Source organism: Colletotrichum acutatum (genome assembly GCF_030867785.1).
Source record: "Colletotrichum acutatum strain CBS 112980 chromosome Unknown BDZ83scaffold_158, whole genome shotgun sequence".
NCBI lineage: Eukaryota > Fungi > Ascomycota > Sordariomycetes > Glomerellales > Glomerellaceae > Colletotrichum > Colletotrichum acutatum.
In genome coordinates, this window is record NW_026849152.1 from 1392 (window position 1) to 22236 (window position 20845).

Consider the following 20845-nt stretch of genomic DNA (forward strand, 5'->3'; position numbering starts at 1 on the left):
AACGCATGCTGGCTCACATCCGGTACCAAATGCCTACATGTTCCTGCTCAAAATGTAGCAGAGTAGGCATTGCATCTGGGATGGGGTTGAGATGCGTAAACAAACACTTCCTTTGAGTCTTCACCGTATATATTGGGCCTTTGGTCAACAGCACATATGCTTTCATCGTACATGATTCTGCGAATAGCAGTCTATATACCCGGGTGAGCTGGCCTGCCATCTCACCGGTCAAGATAATTCTATCGTCTTGCCATGCATCATGAACCTTTATTGCGATTCCGAAGTGACACAGCATAGGCCAAAACAAGCCCAGCGCTCCCATATTTTCCTTACCAGTCGCGTAGATGCGGGAATCATCGTCCTCTGATCCTGCATGCCATTGTATATGCATTGCAATCAAGATGCTTCTTGGGGCGACCAAGTGAGCAAGTAGTAATACAGTATTGTACAATCGGTTGACTTCTCTCACTCGTTTCTCATTTATTGGTGGTCCGTGGCGGCTGCTTCGCTCGTTGTAACAGGCCGTCGAGGTCTGATTGCATGAGGTCGTTGTAAGTCGTGCGGGGAGTGCCGGTTCTTTGGCTCAATGGTGTCCAGGAAGATGACTCGACCATGAAACGATCGACACTATAGGGAGCGGCACGGGAAGATCTGTCGATATTGCATTGTCAGTACGGTTGCTCAAAGGCAGAAAATTGATATGTTTCATACCCGGTGGGATACTCTGCTAGGCTCTGGCTTGAGCTGGCTTTAGAGTGTGACATATTCGGTAGACTATTTTCCTCCCGAGTTTCAAGGTTTGCGCTCGGTTCGGATCGAGTCTGGGGTAGCGGTCGCCCAAATTTGGAAAAAAAAAATTTGGTCACGATGCAGTTGGCTTTGGTGGTTGAGAAGTTAGCTTGCTTAGGTATGGCTTCTTGTCGCTTGCGAATTGAAAAACCAATGTTGGCCTCATCTCTTTCCCATGACCTTGATCATACCAAAACGCTCTTATAATAAGACCTTAAGGAATTTGCAAGGCTCAATTGGAGGCTCAATTCCATAACCGAACACTCCATACTCGAATACCAGTAAGGCTCGAAGGAGGTTGAATTAGCATCTTCTCGATATGAGCTCCGCTTCTTACATTGAGTAGACGATACGCTCCGTATACGCAATGGACCAACTGTTGCCATTATCCAATGGCAGGGCAAATTCGAATGACCGGCGGCCGGCCTGCGACGGGGCTACCAGAGAGCCCTGGTCGATCTAATCTCAGCTGAAGCTGGAACGCTTCAGGTCCAGACGAGTGTTGACATCCACCGAGTCGCGATGGCGTGCATTAATGGAATCGCAATGTTGGATGGATGCGATCCTCGTAGGGCTGACTACCAGTTCTGGCAGCCAGACAGGCGCACTGACGGTGCCAGTGCTGGGGTATATCGGACGCCTGGGTCGGCGCCCTGAGACGAAGCATGCTGATCTCGTTCGTGGCCATTAGGGAAATACCACGACTTGTCGGGCCTTTTGGACCAAGATTTGGTTTATCATGGGTATATCCCTAACAGGCCACACTGGCAGAAACATTGTTTCTGCCTGCTCGTCGCTGTCAGAGAAGCAGAACGGCCTTGGCCACGAGCAAATCAGAGGTCCAGTTCTTCTAAAGGGGGTATGCCGGCCTGCTGCAAGCTGCGCGCCAGAAATAGGGGAGGCATCCTCGCCCGTCACGCCCGCATTGTCCAATGATAGAAACTTGTTTCTTGCGCCAACGACGGTCGTCGTCATGATCCAATCACAGCCTCCAGCTGAGCCCACCCTTGTTATGCTGAGATGGTTCGCATTCTAAGTACTCCGCATAGTTTGGGGGGCTGAGTCTGGAGGCAACAGCATGACCGAGGGGGAATTACCCTTCTTCGAGTGTCGCATCCCAAGACTCGATTCCATTCGCTTTTCTGTCTTCTTTCATCACTCTCGTTAATCATTTTCAGTGCCTTATTCTCACCGCGATCATAACGACAAGTGACGGACGGATTTCGAGAAAGGAACTTCTTGAGCAAGGGCAGCCGGAGAACTGAATGCCAAGGCCAACCCAGTAAATCGGGTACAAGTGTCATTCCGGGCTCAGCTTTCACTCGAGACGCGCGTCAGCAACTCAGAATCAGCGACATCGCGACTAGATAAAAAGGATCAGTCACGATGAGCGACGAGCAGTCGTTTACGGTCGAGATCCCGATTCGACCTCGGGAGCCACGTCACCGGGATTCGACCTTTGCCTCGCATGCCAAAATCGAAGAAGTAGTTCACTCACCACCATTTGAACACCACTTTCGCCTATCGCAACCTGTGCACCACCAGCCAAAATGCCCCGAGGGCCTGAAGATCATCTCAGGTGTCTATGGGAAGACGTTTCGTGACCGTTCGCCGACCTCATCGACCATGAGCTCGACTCATGTCCCAGACTCAGCGACGACCTGTTCGATGCCCATGTCCCCCACCTCATCGACCTTTACAAGGGCTACGACTCCTGATATTGATGGCCCTGAGCGTTTACCAACACCGTTTCTTGCGTCGCGGTCCGGTACGAGCGGACATCGTTACAGAGAATCATGCGACTCGGGATCGACGTTCGTGGACTCCATCATAGGCGAGAGGTTTCCGGCGTATCCGGAATCCATCGGCGCGGGTCACAAGGAGGATCCACTGCCGCGGATGGACATCATCGAGCCGGATGAAGACGAGCAAACTGACTTGCCTCACACGGCGGGCACCCCAAGGTAAATCTTGATCCGTGAGAGCGGTGCTATTCCACATGCGATGCTTATGCCCAAGTTAGGCCGCCGTCGCCGGACGAAACGCCCGAGTCACCCCGTGAAGAGCGAGTGCCACCCCGGCCCCTCAATGAAAGGATGAGTTTCGACTCCGGCTCCGATCGTCTCTCGCGTGCATGGGAGCCCATCACCCCAACACCCATTGACTTCTCTAATGAAGAAGCCGATGCGGTTCTCGACTATGTCTTGCAAGTCACTTACGGTGTGGAGCTAGAAGAGGTTACCATGCCGCCGGCCTTCCTGCGCCATTTCGTCTTCAGATTCATCCAAGACATTGGAAGATTTGCTTTCAACGGCTTCCCCGCCGGAACACAGCTAACCCACACTCAATCCACATCGTCTAATGGCTCTCTGCCTCTAGCTCGGAGATCAGGGTCAGGTCGAGGGTCCCAAAACGGCAAGCGCAAGAAGGGCGACACCAGCCGTGCAGATGGTGATGATGATGGCGATGACTTGACGGATGACGATGGAGACTCAAGCGTGCCGTTCAAGAGGGCCAGGCAGACGCCACGAGAGGCAGAAGGAGACCTTCGACTGAGCTGTCCGTTTCGCAAGAGGAACCCGCACAGGTTCAACGTGAGAGAGCATCATTCGTGTGCAATGACCTACTTCCCCAAATTTGCCGAGCTGAGGTGAGTTCCCGACCCTTGAAAAACTCACGAACTGTGCTCTAACGCTTGATAGGCAACACATTGTCAAGCAACACAAGCGCAACGACCCCTCATCCTTCATGTGCGACCGCTGCAATCGAGACTTCCCCAGCAAGAAGGATCTCAGGGACCACCAACGTCTACCAAAGGAGCAGATGTGTGACGTTTCCGACCATGACCCAGAGTCCGGCATCGACGGTCCTACAATGACGAAGCTTCTCAGTAGGAAGCGAGCCAGTGGCATGAGCACTGAGGTTCAATGGAAGGAGATCTGGAACCTGTTGTTCCCCGACGACGATGACTATAGGGTTCAACCTTTCGGTATGCCAATCTTTTCCCTCCAACGCAGTCTCTTCAAACCCACTAACGCCGATTAGACTTCTGCCCTGTAATCGAGCATTTCGAGCTGCAGAACCAGTTCATGAACAGTCTGAAAGATGTCGAGGATAGCCTGCGAAACAAGGGCATGACTCCCCAAGCGTTGGAGACCATAGGGAACATCTATCGCAATCAGTTCATTCAGGTCATTGAACAGTGCATCGCCAACGCACAGAACATGCCATACTCGAACCGAAGCAACCGAAAGAATGAGCCATCACCGTCCCGACTCTTAGCCCCACGCCACTTGACTCGCACCGTCCCTCGTCCAGACTCGGGCGTAGACGTCGACGAGGGTTCGGAAGACAGCCAGTCTGTCGCCATCTTCCCTGGAGGTGGATTCGACGGGCAGGGTATGCTCGCCCACTCCGACAGTGTTCGAACAGTCAGAAGGGCGTCATCAACCCCGGAGGAGTTTAGAGGCTCTGTTCCGCCAAGGACGCTGCAGCCCCTAATAGAACAGCTGCCCGCATCCGACTTTGGTCTTGGAGGCTCTCCCCCCGTGCAGAAGCAGTCACCTTCGCAGCAGCAATTGTCTCAGCAGCCGCCAATGTTCGACCAACAGGCGGAACTCATGCCAATGGCAAATGGAATGACGCCGGAGATGGCCGCTCAACTTTGGGGCTACCATGATGGCACCATGGTGCCGGCGTCAGGGCCATCACCCAGCAATATGAGCATGTACGCGCCAGTGATTGACGCCAATGGGCAGCCCCAATTCCTCGACTGGAACTCGGGACTGCAGGATCATAATGGGATGTACGACTTCTCGGGGTATGTGCCTCGATAGAGTGTGTGTTTGTGAGGAGGGAAAGCCACATTGTAAAATTAATGTATGAATGATGGGTACGCCATAAGCGGCCATGCGCCGCCATGACTTCAGATGAGGACCGCTGTTGAGGCAACAGCTGGCTGTAATATCGGTGGCGGTACATAATCCTGAGGCCTTAGATGGTATTACAACTGATCCAAGGAGTTATGATTGAGATTGACAATACGCTCAGGTCAGGAACACTAAGTAGATAATAATGTAGTAGACTTTTCGCTTTCATGGCCATGGCGCATAGAGGGCACGGATATCGCTCCGCCGAAGAGGGGCAGCCTCCGCATGGGGTTGGTCCTCTGAACCATACTCGGATGTTCGTTGACTATACCCATGCTCCCTACGCCAAATGGAAATACAGTCCTTGAGCTAATCATGAACATAATTCGGGAAACTCGCCAAGTACGCAAACAGGACAAAAATTGTCTCTTTGAACGGCAAGACTAAGCTAGCGGGTGGTGCATGAAGGTGTCTTACATAATCACAAGATGCTCCAACCTGTCTCGGCCAAGCGACCCCGCGCCTCACCTTGGAATTGCATATTGTCTCAAGTAGCCGTCCAGTTACATCTCCCCGCTTCCAATTGTGTTGGAACTACATTGAAGGTTACCAGTTAAGGCCTTCCTCAATACTGACAAGCCATCGACAACAACTCCTTGCCGCAAGGCGCACCTCCGGCCTGCTGTGCCCACCCGCCGCTTACCCCTCTAGCCGCGTCTCCAAAGTTGACGCCCATCGATATGGCCTGGCTTCGTGCTTCGTTACCAGCTGGCGAGTCGCGTCTCTATTTTCTCTGCATCTTTTTCGGCATTGGCGCATCTGTCTGGGGGTAAGTTCGTCCTCTACTCCACCTAGCCAACTGAATATGGCGAGCCATCGAAGACACGATATGTCGTTGGGTATTGATAAGAGCACCGCGGCACTAAGCCATCGAGTGGTTCAAAGAGCTTAGCGGATCCTAATTACTCTGTACAGATACAACATTGGCATACTGTCTTCAGTGATAGTCAGTTCAGGCTGGCGCGAAGCTCTACATCAGCCAACCCGCGCTTTGATCGGAACTGTAGTCAGCATCTACTACACTGGAACCTTCATCAGTTATCTCTGCATTTCTCATCCGATCACTGACTGGCTTGGTCGTCGGTATGCCGCCTTGTCGGGAACAGCTTTCGTTTGCCTCGGCGCCATACTGCAAGCCACAAGTGGTGGCAGTACAGCTCGCGGCACTATGCTTGCTGGAAGACTCATCAGTGGCGTTGGAGTTGCCGTCGTGTCTACATCAGTGCCTTTATACCAAGCGTGAGAGGTTCTAAGCCCATTTCCAATGCGTAGGCACTGATGGCTTTGCTAGTGAGATATCGCCGGCACACAAGCGCGGCCATTTTGTAACGTTGAACCACGTCGGCTTCATCGCTGGCATAGCGCTGGGCTTCTGGTAAACCAAGACAATGTCGCCTTCATCTGAGAAACATCTAACGACGACAGGGTTGGATATTTCATGAGATTCTGGTCCTCTGACGCAGGCCTTTTCTATGGCTGGAGATTGACTATCCTCTTGGAAATAATCCCCGCAATGGTCTTTGGGCTCGGGTTGCCCTGGGTCCCCGAAACGTCAGTACTCCAATCCAAAGAAGACTGTTAATACTTACGCTGAAAAAAAGTCCCCGTTGGCTCGTCGAACATGGAAGGAAAGACCAGGCACGTTCGACACTTCGCTGGCTCCGCGAGGGAAGCTTCGACGACGATGAAATTGAGCATGAATTCTCAGCCATCATCAAGAGCGTCGACGAGTACCATCAATCCGGCAGCAACTGGCTTTCTTTGTTCCGACAGAAGCCATTGTTTAATCGTCTCTGGCGAGCTACCCTGCTACAATTCATGGCTTCAAGTTGTGGTGCTACTGCCATTAAATACTTCCTCCCATGGTTATTGGAGCAACATGGCATATTCTCCCATACTGCGTTGCTCATCAGCGCTACCGAATCAACAATTAAGATAGGTTTCACGGTTCTCGAGATGTTTATCATTGATCGGTTCGGACGGAGGAAATGCCTCGTTGCTGGTTGTATCATCATGGCTTTCTCACTGCTGGTAGGTGAAAGGGGAACCCGTGCGAAAGGACTGCAATTGCTGACAAGCCTCTCTCTCTCAGATCAATGGAGCCGTGCCTCTCCTAGATCCTCAGCGTAAAATTCCAGCTACCGATATAATCTGCGTGGCATTCATCTTTGTATACGTCATTGGCTTCTCCTTGGGATTTGGGCCAACTGCATGGGTCTACAATACAGAAGTACCTCTTGACGATGCCCTCCCCCATTCTCGACTCAAGCACTAATATTGACATTACGATAGATCTTTCCCACCTCGGTACGAGCCCGAGGCTTAAATTTTGCCTCCGCTGGTGCCTCTGTTGGTTCTTCTATTGTCACCATGGTGTGGTCTGCGGGCATCGGATATATGGGCAGTAACATATACTTCATATTCATGGTCGTGAACATTATCTGCATTCCGGTATGAATACTTTAGATTTATTGCGTATTAAAACCCTAACATCTAATTAATGCTCTAGGCCATATATGCCTTCTTTCCCGAAACGAAGGGTCGGGAGTTGGAGGATATGGACGCGCTCTTCGGCGCCATTGAAGCACGACGGAGTGATGTCGATAGTAGGCTGAACCCCCCCCCCCTTGCCTTCCATGACACTAATTGCTGACAAATTGATAGACCTCTCTGAGCATCTCTTGCAGGATGACGCTCCTTCCCGGGACTCCGTAGAATCGGCAACCGGTACAAACAGAGAGTAGGATCATGATCAAACTCTCGTGCAATGATTTTGTCCTGGGATAATGGGAGACTACCCATCATCTCCCTTGTCATTCGAGCGTCACATCAAGAAAAGTCAAGACCGGGACATGACTTCAATTTTCATGCTCACTTAATATAAAGCGAAATGAAATAAAACGTGGAATTCAAACTCGGCCACACCAGTTTGAACCCTACGTGGCACTGTCGCAATATCATCTCTTATTGAGGGTACGTCTGGCTGGGGAGATACACAGGAGCGTATTCAACAGTCGACTTGCTGACCTTGTAATTGCAGACAAGTTAACCCAGAGTGGCAATCCGGCTGTTACTTCAGGCAGTCCTCTGTGGAAATCCAGGCTTTTCGTGAGAGCAATGTATGTTAACTTGGCGTCTCCCGATGGCATTACTACGCCTCTTCGGCTGCGTATGATTAAGGGTACGATTCTTACAGCCTGGTATCACGCGGCCTACGGGTAAATAGAAAGCAAGGGCATTCGTCATGTCACAGATGGACTTCAATAATCGGAGTGGTAATCTTGAAATCGATCTACACCCCTTTCCTCCTGTAAGCAATGAGTTGTACCTGTCTTAAGCTTTGACGAGCATGAAGAGTTCACCCTCCGCGGTGTTGTCACTAGCAACAAACAATCTCGAGAATCCCTTGTCAAAGACGATGCCGGAAGGTCTAAAACAGGTCGACCCCGTGCAGCTTCCGACGTTTGTGCTCCAAAAGACATCAGTGTAACCAGTCTTAGAGTCTGCGGCAGCAACCGGATCATATCCGCCATAGGCGAGCTGGGTGAATGGCACCACGGACACCTTGAAGCCCGTAGCCGGTGACCTGTTCCATGAGCCATGCAATGTGACGTACAGATTTTGGAATGCGCTGTCGAAAACGGCGCCTATGGGTGCGCTATGTGCTTGGATCGATAGTCTGGGTGCCACAGAGCGTTGAGTGCAAGTATCGTCGTTGAAGGTGCTGTTGGGAGCGACGACGAACTGCTGTCCGACCTTGAAGATCTTGTCCTTGATGACGGACGGCTCCCAGACAGTGAAGCAGGTCGGGTACCCGTACCACTGGTCGTTCGGTTGAGAAGGATCACCAACTTGAACGAGTTGTGAGTGGTCTTGGATTGTTTGCCCGGAGAATGTGGCGACTTACGGAAGTTCAGCTCTTCTGCTGGGTTGTCGTTGTGGATGTCGTAGCTCTGACCGTTGACTGTGCGGGCGAAGTAGTCACCGCTATTTTCCACTCCCCAAATCCTTTAAAGATTACTGTCAGCTTATATGTGTTTACAAAAAGAAAAGCAAGACACGTTGGACGTACGCATTATTTCCGTCCGCTGCGAGGGCTACTTCGTTGCGCAGGCCCCATCCGAGAAACCACCCCTGGGAGGCGTATGTATAACCTCCGGATGGCACGCTGCGCATGTCAAACACTTTGACTACAGCACGGGCCACTGCCTTGTTGAGTGATTCATAGTCAAAATTGCTGTAAGAGCCTTGCTGGATGACTAGCAGATGGGGTGTTGCCGGCGGAATGACGAGGTTGCGCGTTGGGTGACCTCCCTGCTGCATCCCCTTGACGACAACAGTCTGCGCACTCACACTTTGAGCTTTTGCGTCGTAGGTATAGGACCATGCGGTAGTCATGGAGGTGACGTACAGAGTCTTACCATCAGGGGTCAAGCCGATGCCATGGTTTAGCGAGGGGTTGCTGATCAGGGTCTTTGTGGAAGAGATGCAGCCGTCGGCTCCAAAGGTGTGAGCCGTGACACCTTTGCCCGACTGTATGACCAGTAAGTTGCCCTCGGAGTCAACGACCAATCCGCGGGGGCCTGTCAGAGATCCAGCAAGCTTAACGGCCTTCCAGCCACTCGCAGTTTGGTATCCGAATCTGAAGGCGCCGCCGCCGGAGCACGAGTTGGGGACTGGAGGCATAGGGGCGCTGTAAACGATGGAGGACGATGTAGAAGTGGAAAGCGGAGATGAGACAGTGGCCGTTACGCTGCTGAGTGAAACACCTGTCCTTGTGATATTAGTCTTGGGAGTCGTGGTACTATGCAAAGTGGATGTCGACAAGGTGGTCAGCAGCGTCGTTTTGGTGGCGGCGCTGGTCGGACCTTCACCTTCAGCATTGCCCGCTGCCCAAGATTCGAAATTGACTGCCTGAGCCGGTCGGAAGTCGTGCATCCAGTGTCCTGTGCGTTCGTGGATGCCGAAAGTTGTGTCGTTGGTAGCCGGGTCATCAACTGGCACGCCAGCGTAAGCAAACGCCAAGTATTTTCTCCGTTGGGGTCCAAGGATGTTGGATCGTTTCCATATGGTGCCCAGTATGTACAACCTCGGCATAGGGCCGTGACGGAGTAATGTGTATCATTGACGACAGTACCGGGAAGAACGATGTACTCTGCATCCTCGTAGGGTGGAGGAGTGAAGTAGCTACTAGTAATTGTCAGTGATCATGCGGTTTCCATGGATCGAACTGTATCCTCACAATGCCATTCGAGAGGAGACAGCCACGTCTTTTCCATTGGCCCATATGATAGTCAAGGGATTGTACGTCATAGAGCCGCCCCAGGCTAAGGCAGCCCAGCCTATGTCGATGGGGACAGTGATCTGAACAATGGCTTCATATGGCTGACCCGTCGCAGGTCCTTCGGGTATAGCGATGCCGTAAGTGATGCCGCCTGCGTTGGTATAAGAAGCGAAGCAGCGACCTAGACTGTTGCAGTAAGTTGACTGGTCTTGGGCGATGGCTACTGTGCTATGGATTAGTACAACTCCCTAAGATACGAGTGGTAATAAAAACCTACCGGAGCTAATGAGCGCCACAGTGCTGAGGGTAGTGGTAAGCAAACGCATGATCTCTGCCGGCCAGTTCACTCTCTCGTCTTCAAATGAGGTACGGGAACATTATGATGAGGATGATGACTCTCTAGGAGTGGCTTTGAAGTCTTTAAGTGAAGTCCAGCCGATGGCTGACGCCAGCATTTGCCATAATCAACGGTGGTTCGGAGCAATCACCCATTCGTCCATGTAGACTTGAGTAGCGACGAAAGAGGAAGTCATGTCGTATGGAAATAGTAGACAGATATGAGACCAAATACTCCGGGTGCAACAACGCTGACACAAAATATGGTACGAGAAGGGAGGGGAAGATGGTTGCCAATATGAAGACCCGAAAGCCATTTATTTGCCAAGGCGGATGAATATTCTCGAGACACCGGTCATGTCTCTTTACCATTGAGAAGATGGGTTGAAAACGAAGGCAGTCGTCTGGCGTCATTTGAAGACTGGAACCCAAACGCCATGGACAGCGACGATCTAGATCATCGCGGGCAATCATTTGGGAGATGGACGACACCCCGATGGATCGAAAGTCCCCTACAGGCACTGGATAAGGAGGAGCAGGAGGTAGGTATTGCCTATTGAAAGAGTATTAACTGACGAGTGAGAGATTCCAGCACAGCTCGCAAGCAGACACTTGTCTCGAAGGTCGAATTGGACAGGCCATAGAGTAAACGGCGAGGGGGTATATTCTCCAAGCGGGCGGCTGACTGGCTGACCGAAGTGCCGGACGGGGGATGGTCGACAGTCAATATGAGTCAGACTCGTAGAGTCGCATTGATGCCGTCACTGTTGGAACGAGACAACAAATTGATGCAGAACAAATAGAGGCTGAAGAGAGCCAGGCTGTGAAGGACCACTTGGGTGGTCGATATGGAGAAATGATGAGTGAGGCAAGGTATTTAGAGCTCACTTGGCAGGATATTCAGGCTAATTGCTGTCCAATGCGAGCAGGTCGGTTTGTGATTGATACCATGCATTATCTGATATAGTATTAGCCAGAATCTACAAGAGTGTAGGCAACCCCAAGATACCACGATATGGTTACCCGAAGACGGATGGACTCGTCAAATCAGCGTCGCCAGAGACACTTCACCGCGTCAGGGTTTCAACGAAGTCGGCCGATCAAAGATACCGTCGCTGTTGATGAAAGGAACCTACATAGAGAGGTTTCAGCTTCTGGAAGATACTGCAAATGGGTGATGAACGGGAAATCTACGGATTATCTGTTGTATGATTCATCGTGATTCCCTGAGGAAAGGTAAGGTAGGTACCTCAGATGAAGCACGAAGTGAGCCTGCTGGTAATCGATAAGACAAGAGATAAGATATGATAGTGGTATCAGAATCACCAGGGCACGCTGCTCGTCCCGGAAGAATAAGCGACCCATCTTGGCTTGCAGCCATATGAAGGAGCAGGTGCGGCAGGTGCCGATGGCCTGTTGAGATTCAAGATCGAATTTTGCCCGTCTTTTGTTTCCTGCAAAATTCCTGCAAAACCCCAGCAGTGCTTGTCTTCCTCCATCATCCCCTCTACATATCCAACCATTGTAATATTTCGGTCGTCACAATCGTCTTGTTCCAAATGCAGCAACTCTTTCCATTTGCCTTAGGTTCAGGTACCTACCTAACTACCTGGGCCCTCACCGCAAACATGGTAGTCCCAGAAGCCTCGACACCCCAGGGCAGCTTCCCCTCTAGAACCCCGCGTTACGCTGAGTCCCCGCAATGTCGCTGAAATGGCTAGTCTTCACGAAACTCGTGGCATCTCCATGCAACTCAAGAAAGATCTATCACATTGAATCCCTGGATACTGAGGTAGACATTATCGCTTAGTACCTATGCTACTTCCCAAAGTCTCTAGCTATGGTCATGGCCACGAAATCACGCTATCCACTCACCGATTCACCATACCATGAGCCTTAGCATCTTAGAGTTGAGCTCCGCGTCAATCTACCGCATTCGGTCCTATCCGGAGGGACTAGAACAAGACCAGTCCGATTCCAGAAAGTCCCCAAAGAGAAGGAAAAAAAAAAGACTCCCCCGCCTTTCCGGCGGGGCAAATCGCATTCGGGAATTCAGGCACGCGGGGGGACCCTGACTATCAATCATTGACGTGCTCGACTCGATATCTTTTGAACCGCCGGCCCTGAAGCTGGGCCTTGTGCACCGTTCGTCACAGCCAGTAGCAATAGTTTTTGCAGCAGGTCTCTACTAGTGAGTGGTGAATCGAAGCCACAGGTCATCAATTCCCTTTCTCATTCGAAGCTAAATCTCGGTTTCTATCTATAGAGCGCAGAATACCACACCCGAAATGGCGGCCCCGCACACAACCACAACCCGGCCGCTGTCCGCCGTCCTTCCGCCTCTGATCCTCGGCACCGCGACCTTCAACTACCAATACGTCTCGGACCCCTCGCGCATGCCCTCCGTCGACATCGTATCCCGTTCCCTATCACTCGGCGTGAACGCATTCGACACCTCCCCATACTACGGCCCCTCCGAGACCATCCTCGGCGCCGCCCTACGCACCCTTTCACCGCCCCGCGACTCCTACTTCCTCGTCACAAAGGCTGGCCGCATCGCCCCGACCGAGTTCGATTACTCCCCGGCCTGGATCCGCGCTTCCGTCCTCCGCAGCCTCGAGCGTCTCAATACCACCTACCTAGACCTGGTCTACACCCACGACGCAGAATTCGTCCCCCCCGACCAGGTCGTCGCCGCCGTCCGCGAGCTGCGTCGCCTTCGCGATGAGGGCCTCGTCCGTTATGTCGGTATCTGCGGCTATCCCGTTCCCGTCCTCTGCGAGCTGGCCGAAAAGATCCTCCGCGAAACAGGCGAACCCGTCGACGCCGTTCAATCCTTTTCGCACTTTTGCGTCCAGAACGATACCCTCGGCAGCGACGCGATCCTCACACGATTAAAAGATGCCGGCGTCGGTGTCGTGACCAACGCGAGCATGCTGAGCATGGGTCTGCTCACCACCCGCGGTGTTGACGATGGGCCCATGGCGAGCTGGCATCCGGCTCCGAGCCCCTTGCGCAAGCTATGCAAGAGCCTGGTTGGAATCGCCAAGGGCGCGGGCGAAAAGATGGAAGAGCTCGCTCTGTACTGGGCCATGGCGAACTGGGCGCGCGTGGGAGGGGCCTTTGGCAGCGAGCTGTTGCCGCCCATGTACAATGGCCCTGCCAAGGTTGGCGTCAGCGTCATGGGTGTAACGTCCGTGTCGGAACTGGAAGAGACGTTCCTTGCCTGGCAGGGCATGATGCGCGAGCTTGCGGCCCAGAGTGACGAGTCAAATCCTGCCGTTGCCCAAGCCAGTCGACTTGACAAGATTCAGCGTTTGGTTACGGAACAAATGTGGCCGGCCTTGGGCGAATGGCGGAATTACAGCTGGGCCAGTCCTGGCGAAGATTTCGTCAACCAACCTTCCGTCGCCGCCATCGATGCTGTCCTTCCTGCTGTCGCTCCCGCCGCCGCCGAGCCACACTTGTAACCTTAAGCAGGAACCCATTTCTTTACAAACAAGCTGGGCACGGGAGGTCAAATTTCCAAAACATCGAGTAATAGGTGGGGGCAAAATATTTCCATGAATAGATGGTATTTGTCAAGCAGCTCGAGAAAATCTCAGCCGCTTTACTCACATACCTATAAAAAGGTAAGTTGGGTAGAGTACAGTGAGCGCTAGCCATTCACATGGCAAAAATGCAAACAGATAAATAAATAAAAAAAAGAATCACGTCTAATGGCCTCCTCCCCAAAGTTCACGCTGAACGCCTTGAGTTTCTCGGATTTCCCAACCCCCAGAGTATATGCAAAACTCTTCCTCCCATGTAGCCATTGCCGTCAAATTTGGCATCATCATATTTTGCAATCATGCCGTCGTCATCCCTGTGGATCCGCACTCCGATTACTGCGTTACTCCAGTCGAACTCTCCACAATGTTCTCGTGGCCCAGTCTCTTCGACTCAGCAGCCTCATTCGAGATAGGAGCCGGTGTCTCGGGTGTTATTGTGACTTCCGGTGTCAATGCTCCACTGCCAAGCAAAGGAGACACGTCGCCTGTGCTGGCGCCGTCGACAGGCTCTTCGGGAATCGTTGGCGGTGGCTTCAATGTGCCGGCGTTTGTCTGCACAGGCTCCTCACTGTGTACATCTTCCATGTGCTCCGCCTCTGGTTCGTCTTCCGCTTCTGCCTTCTTGCTCGCAGTGACAGTCCGGCCCTCGCCCGAGGCAATGTCCTGGTCCTGGTTGGCCTCGCCATTTTCAATGTCAACGCCCACCATTTCTGCCAGGCTCCGGAAGTTAAACATTGGCTCCGTGTTGTCTCGGTCACCTTCTTCGCTTCTATTGCCAACGCTTAGCTCGCTGGCTCGAGGATCCAGGTACGCCTGGTTGCTGAAGCTGCCAGCTGCACTATCAGCCAGAGACGATGAGATGGAAGATGCATTGCTCATCTGCCTCAAGTGAGAAGGCCCGCGGCTAGTCGTCGGGATCGGTAATGAGGGCGTAGTAGAGGTGCTCTGGAAGCTGCTCTCGGATGACTGCGTCTCAACTGCCGGACGTTCTACAGCTTTGCCTTTCGAACTTGGTGCCGAGCTGGGTGCCGAGGTGAGAGCAAGGGTACTGCCAACCGGTGTTGAGGAAGCCACCGGAGAAGTCTCGGCGCTGGGCCCTGCGGAGGTCGTCTGCGCCCCCTGAAGCGTGGCCTCTACACGCAAGTTGCTGGTTGTGCTATTTCCTCTGCGTCGTCCAAGGCCAAGGGAGAGGCTGCTACCACTAGCAGAGCTTTGACCAGGCCCATAGACGCTCTGCCGGTCCTGCTTCTTGAGGGCTTTACGCTCTTCCTTGTCCCTCTTTTTGGCCTCCTTTCGCTCCGCCTTTTCTTGTTTACGTTTTCGCTCCTCCTCGGCGGCGAGAGAAAGACGGACGGCTTCCATAAACATCATATCTTCCAGCTCCTCCATGCGACTTCTCCTATTGTTCAGAGCTCCGCGCCCAGAGGAGCTTCGTGGTCCAGGCTCAGGTCCAGCTGGGACAGCTTCACCCTCGGGGTTGCGATGAGGGCTCTCTTCCGGCTGCTGGTTGGAAGGTCCAGAGGGGGTGCGACTCCCAGTGTTTCTCCGACTGAAACGCCCGGGCCGCGTGAAGGCGAAGCCGCGCTGCTGTTCGTTGTTCCCCATGAGGAAGGCCGCGGTGTGCAAAGCAGTTGCCGCTGCAGCTCTGCGTGCTTGGTGGGCTCGTTGCGCTGCGAGTTTGGTCGACCAATCCGGTCGAACCCGATCAGTAGTGACAACATTCGGGGCGTTGGCGGACAAGCTCTGAGCACGCCGCCTCCCAGAGGTTGGAGAGGTAGGCGACAAAGTGGAGTTCAAAGAGCTCTGAGACGACATGGCGGTATTTTGTGACGGGTATCCAATGGCATAAGATAGACCTCGTCGGAAAGGGGGGGCGTCATAGGTCACGCCGAATTCGGTCTGCTGGCAGTATGGGCACTGCGCGGGCTCGGATATTAGCATTTCTGGAGCTTCTTCCGGGTTGGTCGGATTCGCTGGCTGCTCGGTCGGTTCGCCATGATGCTCGGGATGGTGCGGATCGGCGCGCTTGATCTGCACGAAACATTCGCTACAGATGGGCTGATCGCAGCAACGGGTGCGATTCAGGTAGGGGGGATAGGTTAGGAAACAAATAGGACATTCGGTAGCATCCTTGTACAGGAAAACCTCTAATGGCTGTCCGTTGACCAAGGGGTCGTTGGGCAACTTGATCTCACGGGGCGCGACGTCGTTTGACGAGTTGCTGCGTGACCCCCCACTCAAGGCTGCTGCAAGAGCTTTTGCCCGAGGCTTGAAAGGTGAGCTACTCCGCTGCTGGGCTGCGTTGGGCGACGATATTCCAGAGCCCGGCATCGAGCTACTACGATCCGATCCTACTGACAAAGATCTCGGGCCCATTGGAACAGTGAGGTTGGCAAGGTTCTGGGATGATTCCGTGGGAAAGGCGGGCGTGTTGGACTGGGGAATGAACTCGGGTGGAGGTTGTTCATCGGCAGCCGGGATAGGAAGGCCGCGGCCAGCGCAGATGAGCTGATATTCAGTCCAGTTGTCGGAGTAGTCATTAAGACCTCTCCAGAATGGTGCAAGCCGTCTTTCAATCTGCGGGGCCAGAACTGTTAGCCTTTGCGACCAAAGCATGAGAATATTCGGAAACCATCTTACCTGTAATTGCCGCACGACGGACTTGCTAAAGTCTTCGGGACCAGTGTATGTACCAAGAGTCACAAGGTATCCTCCATCGATGTGCTCCTCCTTCAGACTCCGCTCACGTTCCTTTTCTCTCGCGACGCGGTCCCTTTCAAGTCGCCGGGCTTCCCGTTCCTGCCTCGTCTCCCTCCGCTCGTACGGCGCATCTTCTCTGCCTGCAGCACTTGAAGATCCGGCGGCTCCCAGACCAAGGAGATTTAGGTCGGCTCTACTAAAGCGGCTTTGCCTTCGTGAGCTGGCATGATCGTTTGCGGCTTCTCTGGAGGTGGAGTGGTTGAGGTAGGCGGCCTGGCTTTGCCTATAGTCGGTCGCCGGGTCAATCGGACGAGATTCTTTAGTGCTGTTGTTGCCCATATTGGCTACGGAGAGTGTGGCCGGGCCGTGTTGCTTGAGGGTTCGTCGAGTGTGGGCTCTCTCAAAGTGGACAGAGCGACGGCGGGTGATCTATGGCCCGTTTCAATCAGAATAACGATTGCAAGTACAAATGCGGTGGACCAGAGTCAGCCACGGCAGTAGACTATGCAGTGAGAGGTAGTCCGGCCAAGATTAGTCCGGTAGAGAGTGTTGTTGTAGTTGTAGTCGACGTATGGTCGCAGTGTTGTCGGTGCTGGATCAGATGCCGCCGCAATATGATTGGGGATGAACCAGTGTAGTCAACAACGCATCCTTCAGACGAAGTGGCAGAGAGCTGCAAGCATTGTCGAGAATGGTGAGGGGAGGCAGGTGATGTTATTGATCGTCGGAGGCGAATAAGAGGTAGTAGGATGTACCTATGCGGATGGGCGCGATGGTTTGATGGCGGGCGGTGATATCGGGGATGGTGATGATGGACGGATGGTGTTGGCAGTGCAGGGTGACGGTCCAGGGGTCGCAGTCAGCGGATGTTGTGTTTGGGTGGTAGGTAGTGGTGGTGGTGCTGGGTTTGGGGATCTGGGACCGGACGGGCGTGTCGGGTCGGGGAAGCTTCTGACGACGTGGATGTCGTACGTGCGTGGCTGGGCGCTGGGCACTGGGCAGTGGATGCTGGGCGGGCCACGATGTGAAGGTTTCCAGGCGTATGGAGACGGGCTTCGCAAGAGGACGCAGAGCGACTCTACCTTAAGTCAGGCCGGTGGAAGGATAAGAGGGATGAGTGAAAGTATTGCCAAGATGGCAGATGGGGAGATGCAAAAGCAAAAGAGATGAGAGTGTGAGGTGGTCGTTGGAGGGACGAGCAACAAATGCTTAAGGGAAGGTGGGAAAGTTGTCGGGCGCGGAGGGCCGGGGGGCGCGGTTACGGTTGTCGGGTGCAGTGGAGAGCAAGGTTCCCAATGATCCAGGCAAGGTAGGTACCTACCTACGGTACCTTAAGGTATTCGTAAGGAGAAAAGGTACTTCAGCAAGGTGTAGGTAAGGTGCCGTACTACTACCTTGTAGGTTGGTAGCGACGGGAGACAATGAAAGTCAAGTGACCTCTATGCTGTAGGACTGCTCATGATAATATTTGATTTATAAAAAAGTAAAACATTTCGAGCTGGATGACAGATGAAGAAGAAAGGCCGATTGATGCTGCTCATTCTACCAGTATACCGGTACCTGGATACCTACTTGGATGGTGCCTTCCATATTGGCTGACTTCCGTTTTACCTTAAGGTAAGGTAAGTACCTTGGGTACGTACCTAGGCACGTAGGTGAGCGTGGTGAGGTCCATGGTAAGCACGTAAGGTACCTAGCTGTCACTGGTGTCGCCAAGGGAGATGTGACGTCTGGCGTTGTATCCATACTCGAGCTGTCAAAACGGAAAGAAAAAAGAGGGAGAACTGGAGAAAGTGGAAAAGGAGAGCAAAATTGTGCAAGTGAGGTAAGGTGCGTGTAAGAGGCCGAGAATCAAGGCAGACAGGGTCCAAAAGAGGGACATCGGATCCCAGTGGAGAGGCCGGTAAGGTAAGGTACAGTAGGTAGGCGGGTGTGCGGCGCGAGATTAGGTACCTTGGATTATTTCCAATGGGTAGAAGCGTCAGGCGGTTAAGTTACAGGAAGAAGGGAGGGTACCTCGATCGGCCGGTTATTTGGGCGTCTAGGCATTGTACCTTTTGCAAGAGGATTTATTGTGGTAGTTATCCGTTGGGTAAGGTACTTGAGACCTCACCTTACCTTTGGGGGCGTTTTGCTGAGGTGGGTGAGATGGATGAAGTCTGGACCGAAATCGCTGGCTGCACCGGCCCGGCCTGCTTCTTGGCCTCAGATCTACACTCTTGAGACCTGGAAGGCACTCCCAACCTGCAAGGCAGGAGATGAATGAAAGTGGACTCGTCTTTCCTTCCCTCGGGTACGGAGTACCTAAGGTAGGGTGCAAACCCTTAGGGGAAAGAGACTCCTGTGCTTTCCTCTTACTGGATCCGTAACAACTCATGAGAAGTGCCCGCCGAGTCTCGACAACCTCTTTCCTTGAACCCCAGTGGAAGTCACTACGGTCCACGGCGCCTTCTCATGTTTTCTTGATGCCAATAAACGAGAGGAAGGAGCTGGAGACTTTGGAGCACGGAAGGGCTAGAGGCTGTCGAGGAAGGTGGAGCCCATCTGCAGCCTACCTTACCTAGGTGCGTGGTAAGGAACACACCATCGGCAAGACCCCTCCTTTCCCCGACTTCCAAAATGCGCTTGAGCCTTGAGGCCTGCTAGGTACCTCACCTAGGTAGGTCTCTAGGGAATAACAGTCTTGCTTTTACTCTCACTCCCGTCCTGGCTTGGGACACTCACAGTGCTAGCATGTATCAAATCTTCACTCGTTAATTATGCCTCTCTCATCGGAATGAAATTACCTCAAGGTTAAAAAAAAAAAACAGCTTGTCCAGACCCGTTCGCTTGGAGACTTGGACGTATTCACCACTTGGAGCCCCTCCTCAACCTTATTAGCTAAGCCCGCCTATCCATCCATCAAGAGGGGTCGGTTTGATGAGAGATTGATGAGGTGAGAGCTGAAAACCCTGCTTCCGGTCTTTCCGCAACCAGTCACTGCCATTTACTCACTGTCACTGGTGTTATTGCTGGGTGTCATTCGATTAGGTATGTCGTTACTTCATGTCCCTCCCTTTTGACGTCCATCAACACCATGAAAGATTTTGGTCATGAACTTTTTTGTGCCCCCTATTCAGCCTCCAACCCGGCACTTGAACAACTCATCGTTGATATGTCTCACGTCTCATCCAATCCACCATGACCCCCGCGGCACCCCTTGCCGTCTAATGCTTCCTGGTTCCGACCCAACGCGGCAAGTGCCTCCCAAAGCTCCCGACGGACAGCTCCCACCTGTATCCATGAATTCTGCGCCTAGAGCTTCATGCGCACGACATCTCGCAACACCCCGTCCTGCAAAGCTATGATGCCTCACGGGCTTGAGCGCCTGTTGCGCCCAATGTATTCGTACCGCTCTCCACTATTGCCTTAGTCAAGACTCTATGGTAGTACTACCAAAGATCGAGCCCGCCTTCGCATCTACCCTATGCCTATGCTGCTCCACGTGTCAATCGCTACCGCCATGCAATGCGCCTCAACAACGGATCCTCTCCAGACAATCGTCTTTCATCATTCATGCTCGCGAGCCTTCAACCATGTCAGCTACCTACAGGAGGAGTGCTAGGGTGGTTGGATTACACGGCACGTCTCAGCCCGGGTTTGTTTCCCTGCATGCACTCTAAATATGGCTAACAAAGGGACCCAAAGGTAGTTTGCATTTGCTGCCTGGGCTAGACACTGCAAAACATGATGTACAAATTGCAACATACACACGATATCTGAACAGTTTGTTCTCTTTCCTGCGTAGGCTTGCCTGTGGCGGTGTCTAGCGGATTGACTCGACGCAAGAGTCCGAGACAGACACGCGCTGTGAAAACGGCTTCGTTCCGTGGGGTGCCTCATGAGCTCGCGCCATGGAGGCACCCTCTACATCTCCAAAAGCCCCGGCCGCCTGCCGCCTTATCTCTGTAACCAATGCCATGACACTGTCGCGTGATTCTCTGAGACACCCATCCCACCATGTTGGCGGCGGTGAGCACCTACATCAAAACGCCAACTGCACCCCACGTCGCACAATAGCTGGCGCTTCAGCCGCCAACATGGTCTCATTGATGCCATTCTCGCATTTGCAATGGTGGTCTACTTACCGCAACAGTGTCCTAGTCACGCAATCTCGACCTATTGGATGGTCGAGACTAGCCTGGGATGCCATGCGCGAAACGAGAGGAAGTTGAATCCAGCAGAGAAGTCAAATATGGAGGTTTTCAAAGCCTCGC

The 20845-nt window shown here is 53.0% G+C and overlaps 5 protein-coding genes across 5 annotated transcripts; 3 read left to right on the forward strand and 2 right to left on the reverse strand.

Annotated features, from left to right (window-relative positions):
* Positions 1-2066: 2066 nt before the first annotated feature.
* On the forward strand, positions 2067-4943 carry BDZ83DRAFT_110348 (uncharacterized protein). Its single transcript, XM_060501085.1, has 4 exons — positions 2067-2753; positions 2813-3439; positions 3492-3778; positions 3835-4943. Exons 1-4 carry the CDS (start codon positions 2176-2178, stop codon positions 4623-4625), a joined length of 2283 nt encoding a protein of 760 aa, XP_060359112.1. The 5' UTR covers positions 2067-2175; the 3' UTR covers positions 4626-4943.
* Position 4944: 1 nt separating this feature from the next.
* On the forward strand, positions 4945-7687 carry BDZ83DRAFT_110349 (general substrate transporter). The gene is made up of 9 exons (XM_060501086.1): positions 4945-5487; positions 5634-5957; positions 6010-6093; positions 6144-6269; positions 6320-6749; positions 6811-6948; positions 7011-7169; positions 7228-7324; positions 7383-7687. Exons 1-9 carry the CDS (start codon positions 5399-5401, stop codon positions 7460-7462), a joined length of 1527 nt encoding a protein of 508 aa, XP_060359113.1. The 5' UTR covers positions 4945-5398; the 3' UTR covers positions 7463-7687.
* Positions 7669-10031, reverse strand: BDZ83DRAFT_744870 (the record flags this gene model as incomplete). Its single annotated transcript, XM_060513174.1, has 5 exons — positions 7669-8569; positions 8626-8726; positions 8791-9715; positions 9739-9908; positions 9961-10031. The coding sequence occupies 5 exons, from the start codon at positions 10029-10031 to the stop codon at positions 8052-8054; spliced, it is 1785 nt and encodes a 594-aa protein (XP_060359114.1). The 3' UTR covers positions 7669-8051.
* A 2595-nt stretch (positions 10032-12626) lies between these two features.
* BDZ83DRAFT_590770 (L-galactose dehydrogenase) lies at positions 12627-13808 on the forward strand (the record flags this gene model as incomplete). Its single annotated transcript, XM_060506365.1, has 1 exon — positions 12627-13808. One exon carries the CDS (start codon positions 12627-12629, stop codon positions 13806-13808), a length of 1182 nt encoding a protein of 393 aa, XP_060359115.1.
* A 414-nt stretch (positions 13809-14222) lies between these two features.
* BDZ83DRAFT_590746 (uncharacterized protein) lies at positions 14223-16928 on the reverse strand (the record flags this gene model as incomplete). Its single annotated transcript, XM_060506364.1, has 2 exons — positions 14223-16466; positions 16530-16928. The coding sequence occupies 2 exons, from the start codon at positions 16926-16928 to the stop codon at positions 14223-14225; spliced, it is 2643 nt and encodes an 880-aa protein (XP_060359116.1).
* Positions 16929-20845: the final 3917 nt, after the last annotated feature.

Bases quoted from the DNA above. Each gene is read 5' to 3' on its own strand.
- BDZ83DRAFT_110349 (XM_060501086.1), top strand. From the start codon at position 5,399: ATGGCCTGGCTTCGTGCTTCGTTACCAGCTGGCGAGTCGCGTCTCTAT. The intron at 6,094-6,143 runs GTAAACCAAGAC...TAACGACGACAG, and splicing joins GGCATAGCGCTGGGCTTCTG to GGTTGGATATTTCATGAGAT. The intron at 6,750-6,810 runs GTAGGTGAAAGG...TCTCTCTCTCAG, and splicing joins TCATGGCTTTCTCACTGCTG to ATCAATGGAGCCGTGCCTCT.
- BDZ83DRAFT_110348 (XM_060501085.1), top strand. From the start codon at position 2,176: ATGAGCGACGAGCAGTCGTTTACGGTCGAGATCCCGATTCGACCTCGG. The intron at 2,754-2,812 runs GTAAATCTTGAT...TGCCCAAGTTAG, and splicing joins CACACGGCGGGCACCCCAAG to GCCGCCGTCGCCGGACGAAA. The intron at 3,440-3,491 runs GTGAGTTCCCGA...AACGCTTGATAG, and splicing joins CCCAAATTTGCCGAGCTGAG to GCAACACATTGTCAAGCAAC.